General features: G+C 34.9%; 2 protein-coding genes across 2 annotated transcripts; both read right to left on the bottom strand.

Annotated features, from left to right (window-relative positions):
- Positions 1–812: 812 nt before the first annotated feature.
- Positions 813–1,765, bottom strand: LOC110761688 (protein LURP-one-related 11-like). The gene is made up of 3 exons (XM_021964232.2): positions 1,514–1,765; positions 1,184–1,414; positions 813–1,056 (listed from the first exon to the last, which is right to left on the bottom strand). Exons 1-3 carry the CDS (start codon positions 1,748–1,750, stop codon positions 922–924), a joined length of 603 nt encoding a protein of 200 aa, XP_021819924.1. The 5' UTR covers positions 1,751–1,765; the 3' UTR covers positions 813–921.
- Positions 1,766–9,544: 7,779 nt separating this feature from the next.
- LOC148295432 (uncharacterized) lies at positions 9,545–10,731 on the bottom strand. The gene has a single exon (XM_088250162.1). It carries the CDS (start codon positions 10,691–10,693, stop codon positions 9,545–9,547), a length of 1,149 nt encoding a protein of 382 aa, XP_088106288.1. The 5' UTR covers positions 10,694–10,731.
- Positions 10,732–11,287: the final 556 nt, after the last annotated feature.

Below are 11,287 nucleotides of genomic sequence, written 5' to 3'. Positions count from 1 at the left end.
GATAGAAAGAAAAACATAAACTAACCTCACACAAGTGACGCATACCCCTTTTCAGAAAACACTCATTTCATTCCTTTAGGGAACATCATTTACTTTGGCTTGAATACCTTCTTTTCATTTTTATTTCCCAAGTTGGCTTGAATGGCTAGATGGACTAAAATGGTTTAGTTTTTTTTCTTCTTCTTTTGTAATGGATAAATGCTTTCAATTTTTTTCCTTTCATGGAGAAGTTTAACATGTAATTACTATAATTGACCTTAAAATTCATACTTCAATTTTTCTATGTTGCTAGATTTACATAGGTTTATTATTATTTATAAAAATAAAAAAAATAAAAAATTGGAACTTCTTGTTATCAATGAAATTCACTTACACCGTCGAATTTTCTGTCTTTAAATAGATTTGTATGTAAGGTAAATTTAGCCCATTTGATTTTCAAATCTTGGATCCGTCCCTGATATTATAATGGCAATATAGAGGGAATATTGTGGTTGAAGTGTAACCATCAATGGAACTTATGATTTGCAATGATCCTCAAACAATAAAACTTGAGGCACCAAAATTTAATTGATCAAAAAGTACTTTTATTTTATATTTTTATTACTAGGTGACGTGATTGATGACATACATAATATCTTATGCATGTTAAAGATAAACACATGTATAAAAGTAACACATCCGATCAAATCTTGCATATGAAATATGATTTGGTGTTTGTAGCATTATTATATCCGTTCTCTTTACAAGATTAGAAATCAACTCCTTAATTTGAACCAATTAATCATTTGATCAAGTTAGCTTCCCAAAATTTGACACAAAAGGGTTTAACCCAATTGAAGTTTGCTCTTCACTAATTTGGATCATTTACAACTTACAAATTACAATCCCATATATATTTGTTGCCGATTTACTTCCACACTTTCACATTTTACGGTTGATGAGACCATACACAACAAGAAGCCCCACGATGAGACTGTGATCTATGAAGGGCTCTACCACCATTGTCAAAACATCTTCTCCAAGAGCCACTCCGCATGCTGATTGTTTTCTCTTTACCTGTTCATTATAAAATTAACCACTGTGAATTAGCCTAACCGTGATGTGCGTTTAAACTAACCTAAATAATAGATCAAGCCGTGTTCTATTTATAAATGAAAAACTCAAAAGTAAAAATTAAATTTACCTCTGCAACTAGTCTTCCAGACTTGTCTAGTATCTTGTAGGATGACTTGCTGCTCAAGCTTTCTATTCTGTATTGCTGTGGTTGGTTCTTGTCTTGCCCTACAGTAACCCTACACTGTGACCTCCCTCTACACAACCTAAATTTTTGTCTAACTTGAAAACAAGGCCTTTCTGGGTTGGCCTCTTTACCTGTGGATCTGTAGCCCTCCCAAAGACCAAGCAATCTGAATTTCTGCATAAGAAATTAGACCACATATTATTATCAGCAAAATAAGTGTATAGTCTAACTCCTCAAAACTATGCTGTTATAACTAGCTGCAATTGGATTTACCTTTCTCAGTATGGTGAATAGGATTTTGCCTTTCAAATCCATAAGATAAACTTTACCTCTGCATTTGCAGTCATAGTTATCTACACGATACACAATTCGACCGTTCGAATCGAAGACAGTGCAACCATAGCTGTTCAGTATGAGAGACTTCATCCATATGGTGAATGTTTCTTGTTTTGAAGTGAAGTATTCAGTAGAGGAAGAGGAAAATGGGGCCTGAGGGTGAATCTTCGCCATGATCAAACAAGTTGGATTTTTTTTTTTAAAGAAATGGAGGTTGAATGTTTCATTCAGCGCACCAACTAAGAGATTTTATATGCTGAAAAGCACAAGCATGTACTTAGGAAGCTACAGTGAAAAGAAACTAAAAAATAATTAAAAAACTAATAAATATATGATTATGATTATAATTTGGATTATGACATTGCTGCGCATGAGTTTGAAGATGTGCACAGTGCATGACAGAATGAATGGAAAAGTTCTAATATTGTATTCTCCTATTCTGTTTTATTTCTCAACTTTTTCTTAGGAATTACTCAAACACACCCAAAAAGGGTAGTTTAAAACCAATTTTAATACCCAATTGTCTTAATATAATTACATAATTAATTTGAATCTTATCACTAACTAGTCACAAGTTCACAATTGCTTTGCCCTATGTCATTCTGGGCTTTCACTGTAGCTGTCTGGAGTTCAGCTCATCAGCTCACCAACCCAAGTCTCAATATATATATATATATATATATATTATTTATTTATTCTTTCATCTGAATGTCCACACATCATTATCATGTGGATGCCATTGTAAATAGAGAGGAAACTACGGAGGACTAGTAGAAAATACAATATAAATTCGTTCTCTGACTCATTCTATATGGCTCACCATGTCCTAAAATAAGCCAAGATACGATTTGGTTTGGTTTCAAACTAACTGAAAAAGAAAAAAAAAATCAAACTTGAAACTTATTTTCAAGAATTCTGAAAGTTTTGCTTTGTCTGATCACGACCTTTACTTTTGGCAAATAAAGCCACAAGCATATATACAGATTTCTGAGGGGAGTAGGTTGGAAATAATCACTAGAATTTCATAGCTAAGTGGCTAATTGCACACATTCCTAGTGATTTTCACATTTTTGTATGCACTTGGCTGCCTGCGGATAGTCGACAAAAATGTGTCTGCAAAATGAGTCTGCTTGGGGAGCCTACTGAGACATTTATAGCATGCTCCTCAAATATGTTAATAAACCAAGAAAAGCCCCCATTAAATTAAAATTTGGAATTGGTCTACATCTGATGTATATTTAATTCAAAGGATACGTAAAATCTGCATTTTTGTTGATGTAAAATGAGGTCCAAGAATCTATAGGGAAATCCTGGCCGGTATTTTTGACAGGCCTGAATGTTTCTTTCTGATTATTTTAACTAATTGTTTCTTTTATTGTGATTGGATAAGTATCAGCCAGTCAGAGACTTAGAGAAGAAATTATAATTGATTGGCTTGGCTGTGACTTATCTTGTAAATCACATATTAATACAATAGATTTATTTTATGGAGTTTATCTGCATGCTTTCTTTAATACCTGGTACCTTTATCTAATTGGTAACTGGGGTTGATATCAGAACATTCCAAGCCGCCATTCGATTCTCATCCACTGATGCTACTTCAGTTTCTTCAATAGAAGACTAGATAAGTGCATAAATTAAGCAGCATGAAGGGATGTTGAGTGTTTAACTAAGACTAGCATAAGACTAGCATAAGACTGACTTGATCTGGCTTAGCCATAATTAGCCACTAATTTTGCCTTCATTATGTGGAACTAAAGCCATGACTTCAGGCCAACGAGGTCTAGTCTAGTGGAAAAATGCCTTAATTTGCAGAACTCGAGGTCTCAGGTACGAATCTCCACAGTATCATAGTTGTGTGTGTGTGAGAAATGCCCCTCCCCTATAGTGTAGACTATCACTTGTGTTAAAAAAAAAATTAAAAATTAAAAAATTCATGATTTCCAATTCCCATTGACTTCCATGTCTGCTTGATTTAAAAGAAAATAAAGATTTTTTTTTGGGGGGGGGGGGGGGGGGGGGGGGTGGGAAGTAAGTGACAATAGGCAGGCTTCCTGCCATTCATGTGATCAATTAATGATTATAATTTATGATCATCTCCTTCCAAGCTCAAACAATAACCTCTAAATCTTGAAATTATGAACCAAAAGATATAATTCAAAAAATAGAATATTTACTGAAGGGTTCAATTCCTTGGCAGCAGCAGAAGTGAGAATGATTATAGAATACTACGGTAGTATAGTCACGTGGTACATCTTGTGTACGTGTTATAATATAAGAAAACATCATATTCAGAACAACTTTCTTTTATCTGTTAATGCAAGCCTTTGTTCTTGAGGAGTTGGCCTAACCCAGCTCAAGAAAACCAGGTTAATCAAAAACATCAATAACCTAAAAAATGATACATATTGATCAAAGTATTGAGGTTGTGCTATGGGCTCATTACCAGCTGTACATCTCTTTAAAAAGTCTTGGAGTTGCAGGATTCATTCAGCATATGCAGATGGAAAGAAATATTGTAGCTAGCTGATATATAAATAGGGCCATGAGCATGTGTTTGTTAGTTTTGGTTCGTTTTGGGCCTTGCCTTTACCCCCAAAGGAACAAAACCAAAACCAAAAGAAGCCTAGCAATCAATCAAAAACCTTGGACAAATTGGTTGGAAGATGAAGGCTGGTTTGAATTCATGGCCCTTTCGTTAATGAATCTCGCAAGAGAAGAGACTCGGATGAACTTGAATATCAATCTAAAAAGTGTAAATGGTTCTAAAACAGATCGTAAATGCAATACATGATGTTCATATAATCTTTCTTCGTTGATCAAGATAAGCAAGTATAAAGATATGGATTAGGTTGCTATAAATAAATAGATTACTTCTACTAAATTCAACATAAATAATTAATAAATGAAGAGACATACATGAAGCGGATAAATTTTAGACTATGTTTTTTGGGATTCGAACCACTTAGACTGTGTTTTTTGTGAGAGGATTCGAATTTGCGATCTCTTCCAACTAGTTGGTTAAAAATTGAAAGAATATAAATATATGAGTGTATTCTATGTACCTACCTATGCATAACTTAGGGTATATGATGATGAATGCAAATCCATTCACCTTATATCAACTGGTGACACGGTTTCATACAGATGACTAATATATTTCTCAACAATCATATCCAATATAAATAGAAAATAGGTAAGGTAGTGACAGAGAATCTAATTGTATTTAGGAACAACTAATCACAATAAAGAATCTCTATTTATTTGTCCTTTTATGGCTTGAGCAGTCTGTGAGCTGTGAATCTGCTGCTCAAATCAAATCTGTGTGGACCAAACATAAATAAATAAACAAAACTTAGATGAATAAAAAAGGAGAAATTATAAAATAATATGATAATACGGTCACGTGATATATATATGTTTTATAATATAGGTGGACAATAGGGTTGAAATTTCCCTCATAACATGTGAACAAGTTATACAACATTGCTGTAATTTTAATTCTTGACCAAATACACTAATATAAATTTATTGCAGCTTAAAAAAATAATTTTTTTTTTCCCAAATCAAGAAATTAGAAAGATAAAATTTATAGAAATTATTTAATAAAAACATTGCTTTGGCCATGAAAACAGCAAAGGGGCTGGCATGTTGAGTATCAATGTCAATGGGCCGCTGACGCGTTTTCGTTTGTACAAATCCATTTGGAAGTTTTGGACAGACAGCAAATAATTGCTCGGTAATATAAAATTAAGAGAGTTAAGAGAGAATTGAAGAAAGAGAGTAACTATGGAATTTCTCATCTTAAGCTCGTATCTTTCATCTTCATTGAGTGCCTATTTATAGGCAGCTAGAATAGACTATTACAAATATAATATAGTGAGTATTTGAGAGGGTGAGTCATATGGTAGGTATAGTTGGATACGATGTGACATACATTAGGTATACTAATCCATGGTGGGCATCCATTACATATAGTTTATAACACTCCCCCTTGGATGTCCACCGTGCATGAAATATGCCTCGTTAAAAACCTTGCCAGCAAAACCCAGTGGGATAAAAACTGGTCGAAGGGAAAAAGAGTACATAATCATGTGTTACATATAATTTTGTGTTATGTTCCATATAACACAGACGAACGTGTGACACTGCCTCATTAAAACCTTGCCAGGAAAAACCCAGTGGGAAAAAAAACCTGGACGAAGGAAAAAGAGTACAGTGTTGGATATCTTTATGACTCACACGCTCCCCCTGATGCTGGCAAAAGATTTGCGAGTTTACGCATCCCAATATCGTGAACCATCTTTCTGAACCTTGTAGTTGGTAATGCTTTAGTGAACAAATCTGCAAAGTTGTCGCTTGATTGTATTTGTTGGATATGTATTTCACCACTTTTCTGAAGCTCATGGGTGTGGAAGAACTTTGGTGAAATGTGTTTGGTTCTGTCACCCTTGATGTAACCATTCTTGATTTGTGTAATACAAGCTGCATTGTCTTCATATATTGTTGTTGGAGTATTTTTATTTGAAGACAATCCACACGTTTCTAGTATATGTTGAGTCATATTCCTCAACCATATGCATTCACGACTTGCTTCATGTAGTGCTAATATTTCGGAATGGTTCGAAGAAGTGGCGACTAGAGTCTGCTTTATGGATCTCCATGATATGGCAGCGCCACCACAAGTGAATACATAACCAGTTTGAGATTTGCCATGATGTGGATCAGAAAGATAACCAGCATCTGCATAACCGACTATTTGTGGTTTTGATTTCTCTGAATAATATAAACCCATGTCGGTTGTTCCACGAAGGTATCTCAATATATGTTTGATACCCTTCCAGTGCCTTTTTGTTGGTGCAGAGCTATGTCTTGCTAACAGATTTACTGAGAAAGCAATATCAGGTCGTGTACAATTTGCTAGATACATTAAAGCTCCAATTGCACTAAGGTATGGTACCTCTGGACCAAGTAGCTCTTCATTATCTTCTCTTGGGCGAAAAACATCTTTCTTTATATCAAGTGATCGAACAACCATAGGGCTACTCAATGGATGAGCCTTTTCCATGTAGAATCGTTTCAACAATTTTTCTGTATATGTTGATTGATGGATAAATATTCCATTTGACAAATGCTCTATTTGCAAGCCAAGGCAAAATTTCGTCTTCCCAAGATTTTTCATTTCAAATTCTTTTGTTAGATATGCAGCAGTTTTTGTAAGCTCTTCAGGGGTCCCTACAAGATTTAAATCATCCACATAAACTGCAATAATAGCAAATCCATTTTCCGTCCTTTTGATAAAGACACACGGACAAATAGGGTTGTTTATATACCCTTCTTGTAAAAGGTATTTGCTAAGGTGGTTGTACCACACTCTCCCTGATTGCTTTAGTCCATACAAGGACCGTTGTAATTTGATCGAATACAAACCACATTGCTTTGGATTATTTGTTACAGGATTTTTAAAACCTTCGGGGATTGTTATATAAATATCAGTATCAAGTGATCCGTATAAATATGCTGTAACAACATCCATAAGTCGCATATCAAGCTTTCCTGTGACAACCAGGCTAATCAAGTAGCGCAATGTAATTGCGTCTATCACGGGGGAATATGTTTCATTATAATCAACCCCGGGTTTCTGTGAGAAACCTTGTGCTACAAGGCGTGCTTTGTATCTCACAATCTCATTTTTCTCATTTCGTTTTCGTACAAACACCCATTTGTGTCCAACAGGTTTTATGCCTTCAGGTGTTCGGACTACTGGTCCAAATACTTTACGGTTTTCCAATGAATCTAACTCTGCTTGTATAGCATCTTTCCATTTTGGCCAATCTTTTCTATGTCGACATTCTTCAACCGTTTTTGGTTCAGGATCCTCATTGTCTTTTGCAATATCTATTGCAACTTTGTAAGCAAATATATTATCTATAATCACTTCCTTTCTATTCCAGCTTTCTCCTGTACTCATGTAATTTAAACTAATCTCATCATGTGTATCTTCGGGTGCATATGCCGCTACAGGGGCAGTGTTTTTATCAACCTTAAACTGATCAGTTATTGTCTCTTCAGGAGTACCTTTTATGATTTTATATTCTTCTGGAATATGCACTAGTGTCTTTCTCTTTCGGGGATTTTTATCTTTAGCACCCACAGGACGCCCACGCTTCAGGCGTGCCTTTGATGTGTTATCATGTTGTCCTTCAGGGATATCAATCCTTGCGGGAGTATTTACGGCCGGTATATAAGACTTTATTACTTTCTTTGTATCAGTAAATGCGTCCGGTAATTGATTTGCAATGTTTTGCAAATGAATGATCCTTTGAACTTCATGTTCACTTTGATTTGTATGTGGATCAAGATGAGATAGTGATGGTACATTCCATGTAATTTCACGCCGTTCTTCTGGAATCGGTACTTTTTCTCCCCCTAACGTCGGGAAAATTGTCTCATTAAAGTGGCAATCTGCAAATCGTGCCAAGAACATGTCACCCGTTGAGGGTTCAAGATATCTAATGATGGATGGAGAATCAAATCCAATGTAAATGCCAAGACGTCGTTGGTGACCCATTTTAGTTCGTTGTGGTGGAGAAATTGGGACATAAACAGCACAACCAAAAATCTTTAAATGAGAAATATTAGGTTGTTGTCCAAAAACAAGTTGCAATGGAGAGTATTGATGAATAGAGCTTGGACGAATGCGAACTAAAGATGCAGCATGTAATATAGCATGTCCCCAGATCGAAGGGGGTAATTGTGATCTAAAAATTAGGGGTCTAGCAATCATTTGAAGGCGTTTGATAAAATTTTCTGCTAAACCATTTTGAGTATGAGTGTGTGCAACAGGGTGTTCAACATGAATACCAATTGACATGCAATAATCATCAAAGGCTTGAGATGTAAATTCACCAGCATTATCAAGACGAATAGTTTTAATAGGATAATCAGGAAAATGTGCCCTTAATTTAATTATTTGAGCAAGTAGTTTTGCAAAAGCATTAGACCTTGTAGAAAGTAAGCAAACATGTGACCATTTGGAAGATGCATCTATTAATACCATAAAATAACGAAAAGGTCCACATGGTGGGTGAATAGGTCCACAAATATCTCCTTGAATCCGATGTAAAAACATGGGAGATTCACCAACAACTTTTACCATTGATGGTTTAATAACCAACTTTCCTTGTGAACAAGCCACACATGGGCAATCACTCTGTGGAAGAATCTTCTGGTCCTTCAATGGGTGACCAAATGTATTTCCAATTATCCGACGCATCATTGTTGTCCCTGGATGACCAAGTCTATCATGCCAGAGCATGAATAGTTTCTGGTTATTAAACTTCTGGTTTATATAATTTGATTCTACTGCACTTATGGTAGTATAATATAATCCTGATGAGAAAGCTGGAAGTTTTTCCACTACATGCTTCTGGCATGAGTTAATATAAGTGATGCAAAGATATTCTTTGTTCCCCTCATTCATGGTTTCAATATGAAATCCATTAAGACGAAGATCTTTAAAACTCAGTAAATTTCTTCTGGATTTGACTGAATACAAAGCACTTTCTATATAAATGGTTGTTCCCCCAGGAAGTATTATTGTGGCTCTCCCGGAGCCTTCAATTAACTTGGAAGTACCCGAAATGGTATTTACATTGGCTTTAGCTATTTTTAAGTGCGTAAAATATTTCTTATCTCGAAGAATCGTATGCGTTGTTGCACTGTCTACTAGACATACATCTCCATCACATCTTTTGGAATAGCTCAAAGCATTGATATTTTTCATATTTCTATATAAGATGATAAAGATAATTAGATCATGAATCCATCTTATTGAATTAAAAACATTACACAAAAATGCAGAAATTGAAACACTCCATACAACAAGCCCTTTATTTTAAGTATTAAACACAACATGCGGAATTTTAAACACACAACATAAAGTACAATGCAAAGTTCAACATTGAATCATTCATCATTCATGTCATCATAGGCATCATGCCCATCATTGCTATCATTGCCATTATTGCCATCATTGCCACCATCATTGGCATTTTCTTCATTGATTATGGGATCAGTGTTTCCATTTATTTCTGTAAAGAAATCAGAAACTTCTAAATGGGTGATATCTAGCGGCTCGTTATCATCATCAAAAAGATTATCGAAATCAGTGTAGTTTGTTTCCTTTTCCTTTCCCTTGATTGATTCTTGATATAGATTAACAAGATGTTTTGGTGTACGACATGTACGTGACCAGTGTCCTTTCCCTCCACATCTATAACAAGCATCATCATCTTTCTTTTGGGAATTATACATCACTTTTCCTTTTCCTTTTCTATCATTATTATTCCACTGCTGGTGGTGTGATGTGTTTCTCTTATGACTTACTTGATTTCGGTAATTGTCATAATTACGACCACGACCTCGTCCTCGGCCGTGTCCACGGCCGCGTCCACGACCACGCCCATATCGGCTTGCATTTGCTTCAGGCCATAATGTTTGCATATTTTCATTTGCATTCGCTTCAGGGAATGGTTTTGATCCCGTTGGATGAGACTGATGATTTTTCATTAAAAGCTCATTGTTTTGTTCTGCAACAAGAAGACATGAAATCAGTTGGGAATATTTCTTAAACCCCCTTTCTCTGTATTGCTGCTGCAGGAGCATGTTGGATGCATGAAAAGTAGTGAATGTCTTTTCCAGCATGTCTTCATCTGTAATTCTGTCTCCACACAAGGTTAATTGAGATACAATTTTAAACAATGCTGAATTATACTCATTTACAGATTTGAAATCCTGCAAACGCAGATGCATCCAATCATATCGAGCCTTTGGAAGTATTATGCTCTTTTGGTGGTCATATCTTTCTTCCAAATTTTTCCAGAGTATTGCTGGATCTTTTACCCCAAGATATTCAGTCTTTAATCCTTCATGAAGATGCCGTCGAAGGAAAATCATTGCTTTTGCACGATCCTGCAGGGATGCTTGATTTCCTTCCCTGATGGTATTTCCCAAATTATTTGCTTGCAAGTGGATTTCAGCATCCAGAACCCACGTTAGATAATTCTTTCCAGAAATATCTAGTGCAATGAAATCGATCTTGGCAAGGTTTGACATTGTTGTGTATCTATAAAATAACAGTATAAATTAATAATATAAATACTCAAAATTATGTATTTGAAGCTATATATCAAAATTTAATAAATTTTAAGACTTCTGGCTCTTTGGATTATCATATCATTTAGAACTTCTAGTTCTAATATTATTTTGAATTTAAACTTCAGGTTTTCATTCAACAAAATTCACTTCTTAGTATTTATGATATTACAATTATCATTTTGGTTTGGAACTTCGGGTTCGTAATATGAACTTCGGGTTCATGTATAATAAGGAAACTTCATTACATAAAAATAATATATAAACTTTAGCTATTAAACTTATGCATATATTCAAAAAGGGAATAAGTATATGATATATAAATGTCATGCACGAATGTTAGATATAAAATGGATTAGAAAAATATTCTGCACAAAGGTTAGATAATAGATAAGTAACCTGCACAAAAGTTAGACAATATAGAATATTCATGTGTTGACATAGCTTCCACCTGTTTTAATTAATATATATATAGCTACATCTAAATGAAACTTGGTTAGTAAAAATAGTACTCATATTTAAATTACAGTATATGAATTTAGAGAGAAGAAGATC

The sequence above is a fragment of the Prunus avium genome, chromosome 3, assembly GCF_965620075.1.
Source record: "Prunus avium chromosome 3, drPruAviu1.hap1.1, whole genome shotgun sequence".
NCBI classification, from domain to species: domain Eukaryota; kingdom Viridiplantae; phylum Streptophyta; class Magnoliopsida; order Rosales; family Rosaceae; genus Prunus; species Prunus avium.
This window is presented reverse-complemented; position numbering and strand designations above follow the sequence as displayed.

Bases quoted from the DNA above. Each gene is read 5' to 3' on its own strand.
- LOC110761688 (XM_021964232.2), bottom strand. From the start codon at position 1,750: ATGGCGAAGATTCACCCTCAGGCCCCATTTTCCTCTTCCTCTACTGAA. The intron at 1,415-1,513 runs GTAAATCCAATT...TTTCTTATGCAG, and splicing joins TATTCACCATACTGAGAAAG to AAATTCAGATTGCTTGGTCT. The intron at 1,057-1,183 runs GTAAATTTAATT...TATAATGAACAG, and splicing joins CTGGAAGACTAGTTGCAGAG to GTAAAGAGAAAACAATCAGC.
- LOC148295432 (XM_088250162.1), bottom strand. From the start codon at position 10,693: ATGTCAAACCTTGCCAAGATCGATTTCATTGCACTAGATATTTCTGGA.